General features: G+C 40.1%; 1 protein-coding gene and 1 long non-coding RNA gene across 4 annotated transcripts in view; one reads left to right on the top strand and one right to left on the bottom strand.

Annotated features, from left to right (window-relative positions):
• The window catches only part of SFMBT1 (Scm like with four mbt domains 1), a 115,732-nt gene extending 97,925 nt beyond the window's left edge, over positions 1-17,807 (top strand). For 2 of the 3 annotated variants that reach the window (XM_035337295.1, XM_035337296.1), the window contains 10 exons: positions 494-607; positions 1,649-1,691; positions 3,036-3,100; positions 4,534-4,673; positions 7,391-7,500; positions 9,195-9,370; positions 10,106-10,284; positions 10,472-10,717; positions 11,207-11,335; positions 12,200-17,807. In XM_035337295.1, coding sequence (XP_035193186.1) covers positions 494-607; positions 1,649-1,691; positions 3,036-3,100; positions 4,534-4,673; positions 7,391-7,500; positions 9,195-9,370; positions 10,106-10,284; positions 10,472-10,717; positions 11,207-11,335; positions 12,200-12,340 — 1,343 coding nt within the window. In that variant the 3' untranslated portion in view covers positions 12,341-17,807. The remainder of the gene's footprint in view (positions 1-493; positions 608-1,648; positions 1,692-3,035; positions 3,101-4,533; positions 4,674-7,390; positions 7,501-9,194; positions 9,371-10,105; positions 10,285-10,471; positions 10,718-11,206; positions 11,336-12,199) is intronic. The other variant, XM_035337298.1, reaches the window with a different exon arrangement.
• Positions 14,570-18,273, bottom strand: LOC118173067. Its single transcript, XR_004753983.1, has 2 exons — positions 17,854-18,273; positions 14,570-15,195 (listed from the first exon to the last, which is right to left on the bottom strand). It is a non-coding gene; the product is annotated as an uncharacterized LOC118173067 (long non-coding RNA).
• Between the last annotated feature and the right edge of the window lie 486 nt (positions 18,274-18,759).

Here is an 18,759-nt window from a genome sequence, read left to right as displayed (position 1 = left end):
TGCATTTGTGCACTGCAGTGTGTCGGTGCGAGGTTAGTGTATGTACTGTGTGAAAGGCTGATCAGTATCTTTTAGAAAGCAAGGGCCTTGTAACACTTTTTTTTAATAATTGAGTGGCTTCCATCCTGAGCCAAGCTTTGACCAGACATAGGAAGAAAACTTTTGGAGAAGTTCTTCATTAGGACTGAATAGGCAATATGAGACACCCTCCATATTAATCCTACTTCTTGACTGAAAGTACTTCAGCATGCATTTACTCTGCACTGTGCATCTCTGCTAACTTGTGGGTGGCAAATTCCCATCTCCAGCTTTAGGAGGAAAGAAATGAGGTCAGGAAGGAATCTTGGCAATAAAGGAGGATGAATTGATATTGTGTACCATATACACAGTAAATAAAAAAGAAGCTTCTCTGGCAACATATAGCAAGCGTTAAGCAAATGAGATTTTTGTTTTTTATGAGTTATTTCAATTTTTGCTTCTTTTAACTGAACAGGTTCCAAGAAGCCCGTCCCTGACTGTATAGTGAGTGTGGAATCGATGGATATATTTCCAGTGGGTTGGTGTGAGACGAATGGATATCAGCTCAGACCTCCTCGCAAAGCAATAGGTATCAGTTGTGTTTTGTTTGCAGTGGTTAGCTGGTTTGATAGAGATGGTGAGACCTCTGAGAGTAGGTTACTGCACAGTTAGTTCTGGCATCACTGAATTTGGAAATTTCCACTGTGTGTGGACAATCTATCACTTTGGCAACTGCCTTCTTGGTCCAGCTGTGAGAAATACTTCAGTGGAGTTGGAATCCATACAACTCCAAAACAGGCACTGTTGGTTTGAGACCCTCACAGCCTGTAAGAGAGCGTGGAAACAATGCATTAGCCACAGTTAAGAAATTATATGTATGCATGCATACACACATGCGCGTGCTGTGCATATACTTCTGCGTGAGCTGTTCTTGCGATGTGTCTGATTGATTTTATACTTGGGTTGTGCAAGCAAAATTAATGCCTTAGTAAAACACTGTTGAGTATGTGTACATTTGGGAGTTAAAGTGAGGAGGAATGGCTTTGTAAATGTGCCAGGTTGTCATGATCCCTCAATGGCAAAATGTTGAAAAGTAAATCCTATCTGTTCTAATTACACTGTAAGTAATGTAAGAGAGTGCCTTCTCCCAACTGGTTAGTGAGTTCTGTTTATTAAAGCTTCATGGGAGATAGAAAAACTGAAGAATGTCTATTAGGTAAGATAGTAAAATTTTAAGATTGGAATGAGCTGTCATTTACTGCAAGTCAAAGCAAGAGAAACTCGTCTGGGAAACGTCTGCAATGCCAAGAGCAGAGGAGGAAGGAGGAGCCTAATCAGAAAAAAGAAGCTTAAAAAAAAGCCAGATGTTTGATGAGGACAAAGCCTGAAATAGCTGTGGAGGCACATGTTGCCTTATCTCACTATTTACTACCATTATTATAATATTAATATCTGATTGTAAGGTAAGAATTGACTTGGTGGGTCAGCTATTTAATATTTGCACACTTTGAGTATAGATTCTCTTTGGCATATAACTTAAAGGAAAGGTGTCTAGTAAATACAGTAGTAGCAGCTTCATTTGCTTGCTTCCTGTGCTTTGTAGTTCTTATTTTCTTCTCCTTCCTTTCAGTAAATAAGCAGAAAAAGATTGCAGTAGTTCAACCTGAGAAACAGTAAGTAACAGTGTTTTGCTGGGTCTTTTTTGTGTGATTGTTTGTTTGTTTCCCTAATGGGTAAATCTGTTGTCGTGGGGGACACAGCTTTAGAGAAGCCCTCTACTGAGGGTTGAGAGATTCCATGTCTGTTTATTGTGATGTTGATAGTTCCTGTTGATATTGAAAAAGACCTCTTGCACCACTGTGGTGGGATATAAAAAGCTTGAAATTTGCTTTTTAGCAATGCTAGTGCAGCTCAGCTGAGTTGACCTGTTGAATAGGTTAAGTCATTGAAGGTCTAGACTTGAAATTTTTGATCTGTCATTTCTAAGATTGCATTATCTGTGAGTATTGAAATACATTTAAGAAAAACTAGCCTGATCTTAAGAATTTGAATTTATAATGACATGTGATTTAGCCTCTTTAATGGTGATTAATAGGGAAGATTACAAGAATACTTTTCAATTCCCCTTTTGTTGTATTCCCTTTTAAATAATACAGTTGCTGTAAGGTAAACATGCTTAGAAAATGTGGCTGCCTTAACACCTAGCTGTGATTTTGCACAGTTGATTAGAAGATTCATTAGTGTGAATACTGTTACTCAGTAGATGTACATCTAATAACTTCTTTCCTGAATTTAATTAATTAGAAGGCCAAACTACCCACAAAGGAAAGACAAGTCCTACTAATATCTACAGTTCATCTACAAACTGTCATGCATATGAAACTCCTTCATTTGAGCCTGCTCAAAAATGCTCAGTAGAACGCCTGACAGTTGGTTTTATTGACTTATAGCTTTACAAACACCAGATCTGTCGGTAGTTCTGCCAATGTTTTCATTGTTCTTAAAATAACGAGCAGACTGTTCTTTCATGTTTTTTTTTTTAATTGGGATTTTTACCAGAGTGCTTGATTCATTTTGATTGAGTTCTGTTTAAAATCCATCTTTTTCAAAGTGCATAAGGTACGATGGTACATTGCCTTGTGCTGTGAAATGAAGATAAAGGAGGTAGAAAACATGAACTATTTTTGATGGCTTTGTGTAAAGTGATTATCAGATTATATGTTATTGTAACTATGATTCTATGATCAGCATGCCAGCCCATATACTTCAAGCAAAGTATGATCACTGCTAGCTGTTAGCAGTACAGTAGTTCTTTCCAAATTGAAATCAATAGTCTTTGTATATTTAAGAAAAAAAAGTTGATGTGAGCAATGTTAGGAAATACAGAATGTATAAAAAGCAGGTTAATAAAGCTGTAACAAGAACGTTTTTGGCTTTTAATGACTGGATTTTAGCAGCTGAGGGATGGCTGTCCTTACCATCTGTCCCTTTTCCCAACCTCGTTCTTTGCATTTCAGAGTTTTGTCTTCAAGGACGGTTCATGATGGACTAAAGAACCAGGAACTAAACTCTTCTGACTCAGGTATTGTTCAGGAAGGGCAGGGGAACAAAACCTAAATCCTTCAACAGTCCTGTGTCATTGTGCTGCTCAATAGTCTTGTGTCAGGATACAGGAAAGAAGATAAGGAAAGAGCTTGAAGATTTTCATCCTTGATTGATTTGAACATCAGAAAATGAAATGAACAAAACCATACAATTACTTCTGTGTCCTGTAATTGAAGTGTGCATTAAACTTGGAAAGTAGATTTTTACACCAACCTTCTTCCCCCCACAGAGAGTATGTGGAGCCAAATGTATGCTGTGACCCATGCAGATGATTTGTTAATGTCACCTGCTGTGTTTAATAACGCAGGGAGAAGCATCATAACTAGCACGCTGCATCTGTACTCTTGAGTTGTTAGATTCTAGCTTTGAGAAGCAGGTTTATCTGCTTTTTATAACTTTGTCATCATGATAAACAAAGGCAATTCAAACAGTAAGCTGTGTTGTGTGCCAGATGGTGAAATCTAATAATTTTCTAAACTGTTGCAAGAATGAATATGATGAATAAGTACATCTGCTGGTTACAGAGTCATACAGATCTGTCTGTTTGGCAACAAAATGCCTCTTCTGCTGTTTACTGTGTAGTGAAATGCATATCTGAAGCTGTACCAAATGCAAGCTTTATAAAAATGATTTGTGCTTGCTTAGCATTTTAATTGTTTTTTAATAGAGTCATAATGTAAAGTTTACTTCATTTATTTAGCAGTTATCACCTACTGAATTTAAAGATCTTTAAGTGATAGTGTTGCTCAATCAAAAGTACTGCAACACTGTTAGGGTTAAACTTCTTTTTTTAATACATAAGTATCTTACAAAGCATATTATACAGAACTTTAATTTTGAGCAGCATTGGACCACTTTGAAGGCTTAACAAACTTGATGTCATTTCATCAAAGGTTACTTCATCAGTTGTATCTTCTGATTGAGTGAAAAGAGTGAAAATGCAAAGCAACCGATATTGTAGTTTAGGATGAATACTGGAGAAGAACTTTGCCAGCTTCTCTGGTGGCAAAAGTTTAGGGGAGAGAGAGTTATTCAACTGGAAAATTTGTCTCTAATTACTGTGATAGAATGTGTTCTGCTACCAAATAGTTGCGATTGTCACCTTCTTGCCTGTTCTCACTGAGGTACCATAAAGCATCAGACTAGCCAGAAGAAATGCTGCTTTTCTGATATATAACTGGCTTTATTTTCTATAGTTTGCCAATTTGCAAGCATGCTTGTTAAGTATGGGAAATATTTTCGGCAACATTTATAATGGCAAATTTGACACCTGTACTCGCCCAAACTAAACTCATTCAGGTGTTCTTTTCCTTCCTTTTTTACAACAGGCAAAATATTAAGCATTGCAAGAAGTAATTTGCTGGGGAGGTTGTACCATGTGATTTAAATCTTTGTTTTCTCATTTCTTAGTGATAATTAATGGAAAGTACTGCTGCCCAAAGATCTACTTCAACCACCGGTGCTTCTCAGGGCCTTACCTTAACAAAGGCAGGATTGCTGAGCTTCCTCAATCTGTGGGACCTGGGAACTGTGTTCTTGTTCTGAAAGAGGTGAGGTGGTTCTACACAGTGGACCTCTATTAGCAGTGCATCATAAAGTCTAGAGTGCCTCTCTAATTATAGATGGGTAATTAATACTTGTAAGGTGTTGATAAACTGATGATGAGTGAACAGGTTTTTTGTATAAAATGAAGGGTAAGTTATGGACTGTTTTATGAATAGCTGGAAAGAGTAAAAGCATCCCATTTATCTGAGTTAAGTCAACCTTCAACTGCTAGCTTTTCTTTTACGTTAAAACAGAGTAACCTGTAATTGCCATGACCAAAGGAGTTAGTATCTTTTTATAGCTATAATAAATGCTTCAGTTTTAATTAATAGAATTTAGTTTCAGGTAATCCCAAAAGCTTTCTTTCACAGTTTGCACCATTGATGTTAGAACAGAGGAAATAAAGATTTTTGTAGCAGAAATGGAAAACTGTTAGCAGTAATTGGGAAATGAAAAGAATTCTTAATATTTAAGTTTGATTTAATTTGCAATGATCTGATGAAATAATGGGTAAGCTCATTATTGAGGAAGTTCTATTTCTGCATGCATAAATGTAGCTGTCCCCAGCAAACATCAGGGGGAATGAAACAGTAAAAAGACCTTAGTCATAATGTTTTAACAGCAGTGGGGGTGCATATTATTTTTTTCGGTCTTCAGGCATAAAAATATAAAAGGGTATAAAGGGGTATGTGTGCATCATACCAGTACACAACATGGTAGACATTTGAGTGAGATGCATACTTTTGTTTTGATCTCAAATATTTGACTTAAAAATTAAAACTTGTGTTTTGGCATGCCCATAAAATGGTTTAAATAATTTATCTACACCTGTGCTTAAAAACATATGCCTGGTCCTTCAGCATTTGGAGATGGGGGAATGCAATTGTGAATTTTTAAGCAGACTTGTACCCTCATCTCGACTCATTAATCAAGTTCAAGTACTATCATTGTATAAAGCTTGCTCATACCTAGTAAAATAGATAGTGGGCAGATGGGGTCCCAGGACTGTGGGGAAAAAAAAAGGTATTGTGTCCCCAGGTTGTGGGAGGAAATCTGATTTTAAGAGGTAGCCTGTATTTGAGCAAATCTGCTAATGTACCTTACTTAATGAAAAGAGCATTCTCTTGTTAAATAACTTACTGGGATTTCAGATAGGTAAATTAAGACTAGTCTTAAACTCACAGCTATATGGAATGAAGATTGTATATTTGAGACTGATGGCATTAGTGTATAATAGCAATTACTGCTATAGAAATGGCCAGATGGCATGCAAGATGGAGGAGTTATCCACCTTTTTCAGAAGTGAATGGCCCTAGTTGCTGCTCAGATAAAGACCTGGATAACGTGAAACACTGGCTTGATCTACCATGGTGAATCTATATTATGGGAGGAAACTGCAGCTCACAGAAGCTCTCTCTGAGAACACTTATCACAGAATTCACAGAATTGTAGGGGTTGGAAGGGACCTCAAGAGATCATCGGGTCCAACCCCCAAATGACAGCTTAAATGCCACTTATTGGAGCAGTTTTTGCACTTCCTAACAAAACTAAAACAGATTCTTAAGCAAAAAAGCATTTTCAGTCTTTAGACGTGATCTGACATCAGAAGGTGCCCTTGCAGTCTCTCACTGGAGTGTCTGCTCTTCTTTAGTCCTATGGCATGTTCATTTGCAAGGGCTGAATGTCCCTTCCCATGCAGGATGCTGCACGTTGTCAAACTTAGTGAACACCACACTGTATTTCTCCCCATCCTTTCTGCAAGTTTCAGTTCTCTGATGTAAATTCTTCAGCACTCCAGAAGAGCAAGTGTGAAATTCTGTGGCAGCTTCATTTCACCTTGAAGAAGGGTTAACCTTCTTCACCACCTGAAAGCATGAAGTAGTGTGCACAAATCCTGCGAATGTACAAGATGCTGAGTGTTGCTAAAAGTTCAACCAATTTGCTTAGTTATATGCATTTTAATTATGATTCTGACTCTTTGTATAAATCCTGCAGTGAGTTCAGGACTTGCATAGTGTGATAACTGAATACCATTCACTGGAGCTGTAGACCTCTGGATTGCTGCGGTAGTAGGACTGAAGCTGCAACCCTGATACGTTGGTGCAACCAATTTGGGATAAGCAAACGCTGAAAATAAGAAATACAATTTGAATGTAAATTTTGTACTATCCCACACTAATTTGAAGCTGTTCACAACTTTGAGTTACTTGCTGCACAGCACCAGAGAAATTCTCATTTTATTATAGTACAGGCCTTAATGTGGTTCACAAAAGCAAAAAGGAGCTTAAGATTCTGGAGTGTGATTTTGTAGCAAGCAGTGTGTTGGCAGGCAGTAAAACCCTGCAGCATTTGTAGGCATATCTTCATGTGTCAAACAGGCTCTAAGGTGATAACTCAGATTTACCCAAGGTTATGCAAATGTGGTATCCAGCCCTGCGCTTCAATTTAGTGACATGTAATTCGAAGGCAGTGACTGGGAAATTGCTCAATACACTTGTGATACACTTGTGACTCTGCAGACAAATTTTGAAGGTTTGGCATGGCCCAAAGTGTTGACTGCTCCCAGTTTTCATTTTGGCAGTATCTGTAATTGTGCTGTGAATGAGTGCTTTGATGCTGGATTCAGATGAATATAATTAATTTCCTATTCTACCCTAGCACTTTAAAAAAAGATTCATTGTACAAATAACCTAAACATTTTCTCCTCTTCCCCCAATGATAGGTTCTCACTTTATTGATCAATGCAGCTTACAAACCCAGCCGTGTCCTGCGAGAGCTGCAGTTGGATGAAGAGGCTGCATGGCATGGGCATGGAGAGACCCTAAAAGCCAAGTAAATTCTCGTCCTGTTCCCCACTCAGCTGATCCCAGTGACAGTGTTCTCTGGATTCTGGGCTTTAACTTCCCACATTTCAGAGACGGAAATTTGCTTATAGCATGTAAAGATGCTGACTGACTGAATTTCCAAATCTCTGTATAGTCTTTCCTGAATGTCTGGTGAAGTGCATCTAAGTTTTATGTTCCTTAATATGCCATGTGCGCTCTGCTGCTGGCTCGTTAGCAGCTATTGGTGAAGTACCAGTGGTATGGTCGCAGTACAACAGCATATCCATGGGCAGACCAGCACATGAGGCTTAAGATATTTAATCTGCTTGAAAATAATTGTCAGTATTTGAAAGCAGAAGCACATACTGCTTAGGAAGCTTCTCAGGCTTCCATGGCATTTCCATGCCAGTTTCTCAGGGGAAGAAGATTCCTCTGAAATTCAGTTGTAGCAGTGCTATGAAATGGACTGGCATGGAAGTCTTTCTACAACAACCTATCCTAAAGTGCTCCCTAGTTTTCTTGCTGAGCCTTTTGGGTTGGAGCTTCTTGGCAAGATTATTCTGTGACTAGAAAGAAAAAACATGATCATATTTGCATATGTTTGATAAATCCAGATATTACCTTATAGTCTAGTGATGGCCTTGTAATTAGGTCACCATGTTTGTGTACTAGAGATTAGATTTTCCCAGTGTGCCATAGCACAGACTTTACTACGTGGCTTTAAATATGTCGATAATTCTTCTGTTGGATCAGTTTTGTGTGTAAAAGGACACTTTTCCGTGTATTGAAGGATTGTTCTGTATTTGGATTTGGACAGCAGGAAGATCATAAGAAAAGTTAATGCAAATAAAAGATGTGGTTGAAATAGGAAAAAATCTTTTGATCTGTTTCACTGAAGTTGCTTGCTTTTGTCACAGCAGTGATAGCAGGGATGTCCGCAGTATGAGGATATTTTCCTTTTTCTCGTGTTTTTTGTTGTTGTCATTGTTTTTCAGTGCATTAATTAGATATTTGCAGGCCTGAGACATGCCTAATAGATATCAGCACATGTCAGTAGCTGTGCTGGGAGAACAAAGCAGAAATGAGGCACAAAATGGGCAGGCATTTCACCATGCTACTCTGTCTGTGCCATCACAAGGCTGATGAACAAAAAGAAATGGCTATTTCTTACTTTGAGTCAAACAAGAGCAGTATGTGGAGTCATGACAAACGACTGTCCTGACAAATTGTTCAGCAATTAGATGAAACTGAATGGAAATGCAGCAGTAGTTCATTTGTTTGCCATCACATGTGCATAGAATGGCTCACGAAAAGCTGTTTGATGCTTTTATTAGTAGTCATTTGGCCTCTAGTTTGAATTGGTGCACTCAGTCTTGGGATTTAGGGACCAGCTGTCTGCATCATTGTGGACACTTCTGCAGTCCCTTGGAAAGAACTCTGTGAACAAAGAAATCACGCCATCTAAACACCGGGATAGTCCTCTCAGAGGATATTTGATAGTTACTGGCAGGGCAGTGTTTGTTATGTTTGCTACTGCCAGCTTTTTTACTTTGCTCGAGGATCTGTCATAAGAGCCAGGCTGACCTGTTTCCTGGACTATCTCTGAGTCTTTTCTTAAGCAGTATCCTTACACATTTTTAATGAAGTATTTTTATCCTTTATTAGAGGATTCCTGAATTATGACCACATTTTCAATTGCAGGTACAAAGGGAAGAGCTACCGTGCAACTGTGGAAGTGGTAAGGACAGCAGATCGGGTGGCAGACTTCTGCAGAAAAACATGCATCAAGCTGGAGTGTTGTCCAAACCTCTTTGGCCCTCAGATGGTGCTGGACAAGTGTTCAGAGAACTGCTCCGTCCTGACAAAGACTAAATACAGTGAGTAGGCAGTGGCTGTCAAACTGAGGTGGGACTTGGGAGTGTTATATTTTGCTTTTGCTCCAGAAGCGATCCAAAGTACATTGGTTTGCTTACAGGAGAAGCTCAAGCACTACGTGCACAGGCCTACAAAATATCTGTGTACCAATGTGTAGGGCAGACAAAAATAGTTTTAAATTAAATGGTAAAACCATAGATCAAATTGTTGTATTTATCTCTGTAAGACACATTTTGGGACAAGAATTGACTAATACAGTTCTTTAAGTGACATTGTAATTGCTTTTATCATTTTGTTGTGGAACAAAATAAAATACTTTAAAGCTCTTCTCTTAGCTTTTAGGTTTTTTAGACTTTTAGGTTTTTTTAACCTTAACCATTTGACACTGAGAACAAACATGGAGGCCATGTTTAAAAGCTGCAGGACATCACAAAAGACACCATTAAATTGGACGAAGTCTGTAGTTGATGATTTTTATATAAAATCTGATCATATGGGGCTTCTCAAAGATAAGTAAATCTCCTGTTACAGGGAAAATAAAATTTATCAGTAACTCTTCTTCCTTAAAACAAATTGAAGAGGAAAAGATAGACATACTCATTCTGAAGTTTTGCAGAATTGGGATTTCTACTGGGAAATGTCCTGCTACTGGTTTTCCAGTCCTGATGATGGACAAACATAACTAGTGGCATTGAAGGTGCATTTCAACATGATGCTCCTTTCTTCTGTCCTGGTAGCACACTATTATGGAAAGCGGAAAAACAAGCGGATAGGTAGGCCTCCGGGTGGCCACAGTAACCTGGAAGTAGCCATGAAGAAACCAAATAAAAGAAGGAAGAGACGAAAACATTTTTTTGTTCATAAGAAAAAACGTTCTTCTACTTCAGTGGATAACACTCCAGCTGGATCTCCCCAGGTATGAGACTGACAACTTTAACAGATACGGTATGTGATCATGGACCAGCTTCATTTGAAACAACAAACTGTTAGTTCCTTGTAACCTCAGGTTACTGCAGATACATGGATGGCAATTGTAGTTTTTGTCCTAAACTTCCTATTTTTGATCTTGTTCCTTTTTTATTTTATTTTTCCCTACCTTCTAGGGCAGTGGGGCAGAAGAAGAAGATGACCAGGATGAGGTAGATGAAGAATCTTTGACTGAGGATAGCACCTCAGAGCAGCAAGATGAATTACTTGAGGAATCAGAGGTATCAGAAAAGAAATCACTGTCGTCCTCTCCTACACAGAGTGAGCTGTCTCATTCTCTGGCTCAGGACCGAGACAAGCGGAAGAGGAAGCTTAGGACCTTTTCTTTTTCTGATGATGAAAATAAGCCTCCGTCACCGAAGGTAATTCTGAAAATACATTAGTGCCCTTTCTGAGTGTTGGGTGAGCACAAATACACATATGATGGTTAATAGTCACAAGGTATTTTTATAAAATACTCCATTATCCCGTAAGGGCATTGTGAAGACACTGCAGAATAATTAAAATCATAATTGCTATTACAGTCATGTTACAAGACTGTAATAAAGACTAAACAGAAAGCTGTAGACAAAATGGGGAGCTTTCCAATTCCCAGCCGTTAGCCATCCTTAGTTCAACTTCAGCAGTCCTTGTTTTAGATCACTGCTTACTGGCTATGAGGATGTGACCTCCACCTGCAGCATAGTGCTGTTCTGCACTTCTCTTAACCACAGAGCAAGTACAGTTCGGAGCTCTCATTACAGCTTTATTTGGCAGCTGAACATTGGGAGTGTGGGGGAGCAGAGGGGACTGTTGGTCCATGCCTTCTGTAATATATTAGGAGTTCTTTCTGTACTGGGTGACTTGTCTAGGACATAAAGATTGAAGTTGCTGAAAAGCTGCAGCTGGACAGTAACCCTCTGGAATGGAGCGTGGCTGACGTTGTGCGGTTCCTCAAATCCACCGACTGTGCACCACTGGCAAGAATATTCCTCGACCAGGTATGATTTTCTGTTAAAGTGTTGAAGCTCTGTTACTTTGCTTCTCAGCCTCTACTGAATCACAAAAAGAAGCTAGTTTAAATTGTACAGTAGGGTTCTGAGGAAAAAAAAGCATGCACAACTTGCTGTAGTTTGGGAGAGGAGAGTTAAGTGAATGGACACAATGGTGTTTGGGTTTCTTAGTACTCAGTGGAGGAGGTTTTAGTCTGTGAGGCATCGGAATCCCAAAACCACAGGGAATGCCCACGGTCAAGCACCACAAAAGCAGCAGCTGATTTTTTAGGTGATACTGTTTTGCAACTTGAGTTGAGGACTCCAAATGATAAATGTTTTCCATTCTGCAGACTAACCACTGGTGTCGTAATGTTGTATGCAACAAGTGAACAATTTTGTGTTAAAGCATGATGACTAAAGTAAAAATATAAGTCAAATGATGCATCTTAGTTAAAATTTGCCACAAAAAAAAATCATCTATCAAGACTAGTACTGGAACTGGTGCTGAATATTGTTTATGATAGATGTTACAGAAGATATACTTTGCCTTGTAGAACATCTGTTTCTATAGAATGATTAAAGTTAGGTAAAATGACTTTCTGTGTGAAATTTCCTTTGTTTCTATTGTTAGGTTGATTTAAAAATAGCCTCTCATGAGATTCTGTCCCTTAAGTAGTGAACTTGAGCTAGCATTTTAAGAAAGGAATTAATTTGTTAGTGAGAAAGAAAGGTTCTTAAGTTACCTGGAGTAGCATGGAAGATACTACTAATTCACAAATGCCCATGAATCTGAAATTACAGCAAGTCAAAGCTGCAGGGGGATGGAGAACAAAATTGCAAATTCACTATGGAGATTTTGTCTTCTGGCAGGAAATCGACGGCCAGGCACTGCTGCTGCTGACCCTGCCCACCGTTCAGGAGTGCATGGACTTGAAACTTGGGCCAGCTATTAAACTTTGCCATCACATTGAGAGGGTCAAACTTGCTTTTTACCAGCAGTTTGCTAACTAAGGAGCTGCCAAATTGAAGTGGACCTTTGAAGCACAACCACAACTCTATGCTCCTTTCCCTCCAGCGAGGAAAGCCAAATGAAGATGAACTGGGGCTCTGGCAACTTAAGAGAATCTGTCAGCCTCAGTTTTTCACTTTGAGAAAAAGAAGACAACATCTGGAGCAAAATGCCAATGCAAACTCGGGCTACTCTGCCAGCTGCCAGCTTGGGAACACGATAGTCTCTTGCTCTATGGTTCCCTTTTTTTAATGTATTTTTTAATGATTACAGAAAAGTCTCCTCTGGTGGGAAGTGACATTTCAATAGTTCTGGTGGCACAGAACTTTAAAAGGAGAAACGGATCCTGTTTACGTTCGCATGCAGGCTGCCAGAAATAACTTTCTCTGTTCCTGGTGATTCACAGAATCCCCATCCCCTCCTGTGGATGAACTTGCTTTACCACAGCACTGGCTTTGGAATGTGCTCTTTGCACATTCGTGTGTTAATGTTGAGTTTTTAAATGAATTTGTTCATTGTTAGGACAACAACATGGCCACAGGGTTCTGAATGTACAGTATAGCAAGAGTGTGGTTCTTTTTTGTTTTGTTGTTTCATTATTGTTGGGTTTTTGTTTTGTTTTGTTTTTACTACCTCTGTAGCCTGAAGAGTAGAAGTGATGAATTAAAAAGGGAGGGAACTATTTCTTCTGGACAAAACGTAGGTCACTGCACAGCAGTCTTTCTTCTGTAGGCATGTCATAAGTATAAACCCGTATCAGCATACAGAGCTTCTGTTCCCAAGCTTTAGCTGAAACTTCTGGAGGCTTAGCTTGGGTGTTACCTATTTCTCAGATGTCAGAAAACTTAATTACTTTGCACTTCTCTTACAGATGGGCTGTAGGAAAAAAAGAAGGAAAGAGAAAGTGCCTCTGCATTTCCTATATTTTGGTTTTCAGATAAAATTTCTTTTACTTTTTTCCCCCTTTAGAATTCTGTGAAGTTGTTTCCTTTTTCTTATACCAAACAATCGGGCCATGTACACAGAGCCCATAGCAGCTTTTTGCTTTGCTACCTGTTCATCTTTTTGTAGAATACACTAAGAAAGCTGCAATCAATGGAGGACTGCTCTGCCAGGGTTTGCTTACTGAAAATTATAAGTATGACTTTGTATTTTTAACTACTTACAGCTGTTCAGGATCAGACTTGATGAAAACAGTGGGGGGGGGGATGAAAAGGATTTTTTGTGCTTTTTCTGGGGAAAAGGAGCATAGGGACATCTAGTTCCATCAGTAGACCCCCTGCAGGATGAACTGCTGATTTTAATTTTTCAGGGTAATTAAACCCATTCAGCCACTTGCCGTGGACCTGTGTGTCACACTTTAAGTAACAGGGCTTACTGTACTTTCCATTAAAGATGTGGGAAATTTGCATCAGACTTGAGATCTGCTTCAAATATGCATTAGGTTTCAGGTGGTTTGCATTCATTTGCTTTTGCCTGTTCTCATTAGTATTTGGAGGAGCATGGGCTGGAGCTGTATAAGGAAGTGTGCAGCCCTGCTCCTTTCTCTTATTCAATTGCATTTTTACAGAAAGCCCCTGGCAAACAAGGTATCTGAGGTAGGAAGGTGCTCACTACATGAATTTGTTTGGGGAAGTACACGTGCTGATTTCTGATCAGCAGTGAGTACTTGGTCACATGGAGTGATTCAAGCTTCTCTTCACCCTAAAATGATAGGATATTTTGATGCTGTGAGCCGTAGGATTCAGTGAGGAGGTCATGTGTAAAGCAAGAGCTGAGCTTGCACAGTCTGTGTCTGTATCCAGCACATGGGTGTTAAGAGGAGCTACCTCCAATAGAAACTGTTTATAGACTAAGCAAAGCAAAATAGTTGGTGTTGATTTCTTTTGCTGTTATCCCCTTAGAATAACTGCCTTGTAGAGACAGAACTATTTAAGGAAGTCCTAAATTAAAAATTGGTGTGTTGTTGGTTTTTTTTTTAGAATCAAAATGTCCATATTGAGTCTAATACAACAGTTTACGTCTAATATGTCCATTGTCTAGTTGTCAGTTGTCTAATATGACAGTTTACTAGCTCAGTGGTTTTGATTGAGGGAGGGCAGGCAGTGTGTGACTAGAACAATTTTTCTTCCCAGATCATAAGAGTCTGAAAACATAGTTAAATTGAAATCAGAGTGCCCCTTTTTCTTCCCCACACCATGTATGTGGCCAATAAATGGTCATTTTGTCTCTGTGTTATGCCAAAGTCATCCTTCTGTACTCCATTCCTTTAGTTACAAGCTCAGTGGTAACCATTAGGCCTGAATTTTTTAATTTTTTATTTTTGAAAGAAACATGGCTGCTTCTTTGTCAGTGTTTTGTCTTGAGAAATTCCACCTGCAGAGAACTTCTGGACTGGAAGATGCTTTTGGATCACATTTGTCATTCTTCAGGGATTCCAGAATTCTTTTGCACTGTTACAGAAGCTGATGCCCAGCAGAATTGATCTGCATAACCAAGAGATGTTAATTCCACTTTTCCCAATGGACAGATAGGTGTCTTCCTGAGTAGCTGTTAGGAGAGAATAGACCTTAAAGGGTAATGTAGTGAATCTGTTAACATGGTGCCTAAGATTTAAATACAAAAGTCATACTTACTTTTTTTCAGCAAACGAAGCAGTGAGCAGTTTCAGACATTAGTGGGATACTTACTGGTCACCTTTGGCATATTTTATAGGCTAGATATTTCTGCCTTGTTTTGGGAGGCACTGACAGTCTGGTCCCAATGGGATCTGTTTTTGTTGAGATTTTCAAAAGGGATGTTTTCATTATTTGTGAAATGTTTTTATGCTGCACATGGGTACTGTACACGCTGTTTCCTGGGGGGGGGGGGGGGAAGCACTCATTGCTGGATTTAAAAAGGGATAATTGGGACTTTATCTTGATGGATGATGTTTCTATTTGTCTGTTTCAAGTTCCTCTTCTTCTATGTGTGGCAGATGACAACTGCACTTACATTTGTTCATCTTACACCAACATAACTTGAAATCAGCTCACATGCTGCTTTAGTTGCTCTCTTTCTTCAGAACTGGATTTTTGGTAGCTCAATGCCTGAATCTTGGCTTTAGGTGATACCTGTGTTTCCCCAGCAGGAGTTGCTGGGACTTTGGTAATTAACTTAGGCTTCAGGGGGTTGTGCTGTCCTCTACCATTTCCATTCATCATAAGACATGACGAAGCTGAAGTCCAGCCTCCTGGACTTGGAAATGTTTTCATTACAAGAAAATAAGCTCTCCTTCGGGCGTCATGTACTGTTTATGTGGGTGATAAAAGGAGACACTGCTTAGTTTATATTCTTGAGAACTTACATTCTTGTCTTATTTTTACATGCATTGTGTAGTCTTGGTTTGCACATCATAGCTTTAGAAACCTGGTGGTGCCTCCACATGGTGCTTGTACTGTGCTAAGCTTAGCCTTGCTGGGCAGAAAGATTTTGCTGTGTTACTACAGTTTGCTCTCTGCATCAACACAAGGAGCCCATAGTAGAGAAGTATTTGACAAAAATGTCGCTGAAGGGTAATGTGGTAAATTGATCCCCCAGGGCATGAGCAGCAACTGAAAGTGACCTTTCCAGGAGAGGAGAGGTACAGCACTGATCTTGGTGAATGAAGACTACTTTTTTTTTTTTTTTCTCTAATGCTAAACCCTTGTGAAAGTTCCTCTCTGAGGAAAGAACGAAAAGGCAAATTTGTTTACATGTTGTGTAGAACACCAGGGGTGTTTGCAGTCTCTCCTGGGATTAAGGGAAACAGTACAGAGTTTGCAGTGGTGGTTAGGATTATTTTCCCTTTGACTTTCAGCACTATTTCGCTGTTGCTTTAGGCTTTGCTAGGGTTTATTCTTGATTCAAGTGATGCTTTAAGTAAGGGAAGAAGTATTTAGCTGCTAGGTCCACAGAAGTATAAATATATTTACAGCTGATTGGACCGAGCACTCCAATCTTCTGCATAAAGTACAAAGACGTGGCAAAAGAAAAAGAGATTTTTGAATGTAATTGAATAGGCTTCATAACTGTTGAACTAAAATTGGAGACTGGATACCTTTGGAACAAATCTATTGCTGGGGGAGAAGCTCTTTGATTGAAGTAGCCCTACCCAAGAGCCAAAAATATGATAGACAGTAAGCTACTCCTTAACCGGTCCTGTTGCAGTGGCAGACTGGTTACTGCCTACTGTGAGCTCAAATTGCTACAACTAAGCACAAAGACATAGGCTCTGTCAGGAGACTTCAAGTGTTGGCTGAAGGCTCCATTTTAAAGGGATTGTGTGCTGAATCCAAATTTTAGAGTGCTGCCAAACTTCCCCAAATGTGCACATAGCCTTGTTTTCAAAGGCAGCCTTACGGGTGAAGGATTAGAAGGGGACTTGGGAACACCAGGTACAGCAAGCCTCTCTATTGTTACATGTTTTTCTAAAATGGTAATAATAATATGTATGAAATCTAGCGAAAACAACTTACGGCTGGTGCCACTTTGTCTCCATGGTCTGGTCATTTCTAGCTTTCTCATAGTTGCATCTGTTGTCCTGAAGCGCACCAGGCAATAAGGATGGACATTTTGATGAGAAGACAAAGTTCCTATGTTAAATGCAAAGCCAGCAGTGGTTGGCTCAGCTTTAAGCCATGGAAGCGAGCAGGTCTTGCACTGACAAAATTCAGAGGCGGTAGGTCTGGCTGACTCAGCACAACCATGGGCATGGAGCCTGTGGAAGTCCTCCAACGTTGTGCCATTCAAGAGGAACAGACCTTCTGCTCGAGTCACAGGCATGGCTCACTCAAGTCAACGAACAACAAAGTCCGGGCAAAAATGAGTTCTTGCCCACCCCAAAAGTTGTTGAGCACCAGTTTCCAAGAAACCTCATGGGAAAAAAAAATATTTTTTTCTGGAGGTGTCATGTTTCTGCTCTACTCTTCTTTTTTTATTATTTTTTAATTTTTTTATTGTTATTTTTTGTTCAAAATAAATTAAAAAATAATCTTTGTAGACAATCAGAGGCCTTCTAGGAGGCTCTGCCCTAAGGGGTACCTGCTCTCCACACGTGGGCCTCTTTCTTATACTAACTCATTGGAACTGATGCACTTTTCCTGTATTTTGCCTTTTTTAATTAGCTGCTTGTTCTTAAACAAAGATTTAAATGCATATTGTGTTGTGTCCCTTCTGCTTGTTGTTTTATCTTTCTTTAACTTTTAAATATATATATATATATATGCAGTGAGACTGAAGTACTAAATGGAAGAGAAACATGCACAAGAAAATATGCCTATTAAGTCCCACCATTGTTTGAGCAGGTGTAACAATTTAATCAGAGGATTTTTTAAAAAATATTTTGGATGGATATTTTGCTTGTTTTGTCTGTAAATAGTGTACATAAGTTTGTGGTATATGACAGTTTTAAGTGGTTGTAACAAAATTAAAAAAGATACTTAAACTGTTCCTGATGGTTTTAGTTGTTAATATAACGGCAAATGCTGCTGCTTACCCGTGGGTGGTTTTCCATCTTACAAAAGCGTGGGGAATGCTAGATCGTGTGTTCCATTTTATGTCTAAAAGGAAACGCTGACTACGTAAATACCACTTGCCCAGCATCCTTGTTAACAGCTCATTTGGGTGGTACATGTGGTTCCCTCAAATGCAGGTACGTTATTGCTCTAAACCTTCTAAGGTACCAGATTTTGTTTCACAGGATGCTGAAGGTCCTACAAAGGAGCTGAGGACAGAGCCTACAAACTAGCTTCCATTAATTGTTGCCTTTGAAGGTATGCAGCCAAACCTTGCAGGCGCTGCTGCTCCTTCTGCCGGTTTCTCTGAAGGTATATGCTATCCAGTCGAGTCGGAATTTTAAAATAAGCTGGTTTGGTTTTCCATGAATAACACAAAGTTTCCCCCGGTGTTCAGAAGCAGGTCAGCCTTGCAGTGGTGTCCCTTGACCTTCACAGAACCAGCGAGGGGCTTGGGTTGGAAGGGACCTGAGAGCCCACCTCGTTCAGCCCCTACCCTGCCTGCACCCTGCTCCTCGACGCTGCTTTCTTGGCTACACTGGGCTCGTCTTGAGCTGCTTTTGTACTGGGCTCAGAGCAACGCACGGAAACGGGCTGAGACCGATATGCTCAGTGCTGCCTTTCAGCGTGTAAATACGCGCGGTGCCAGGTAACCGTCCCTCCGTTCGCTCAGAGGAAGCTGCCGGCAGGAGGCCGCCTCCCGGCATCCCCGCGGCCTTCGGCGGGGCTTGCGGGGCCTGCCGGCGGGGCCCGGGGAGCGCCCGGCCCCGCAGCGCGGCCCAGGGGCAGCGCCCCCCGGCTCTCGCGTCCCTCTGCTCCCCGGGCGGCCGGGCCCCGCCTGCCGCTGACGCGCCGGGGCGGGCCGCGGGCCGCAGGAAGCGGGGCGG

The sequence above is a fragment of the Oxyura jamaicensis genome, chromosome 12, assembly GCF_011077185.1.
Source record: "Oxyura jamaicensis isolate SHBP4307 breed ruddy duck chromosome 12, BPBGC_Ojam_1.0, whole genome shotgun sequence".
Taxonomy (NCBI): Eukaryota; Metazoa; Chordata; class Aves; order Anseriformes; family Anatidae; genus Oxyura; species Oxyura jamaicensis.
The sequence above is the reverse complement of the archived record's forward strand: the minus strand, read 5'-3'. Positions and strand labels throughout refer to the sequence as shown.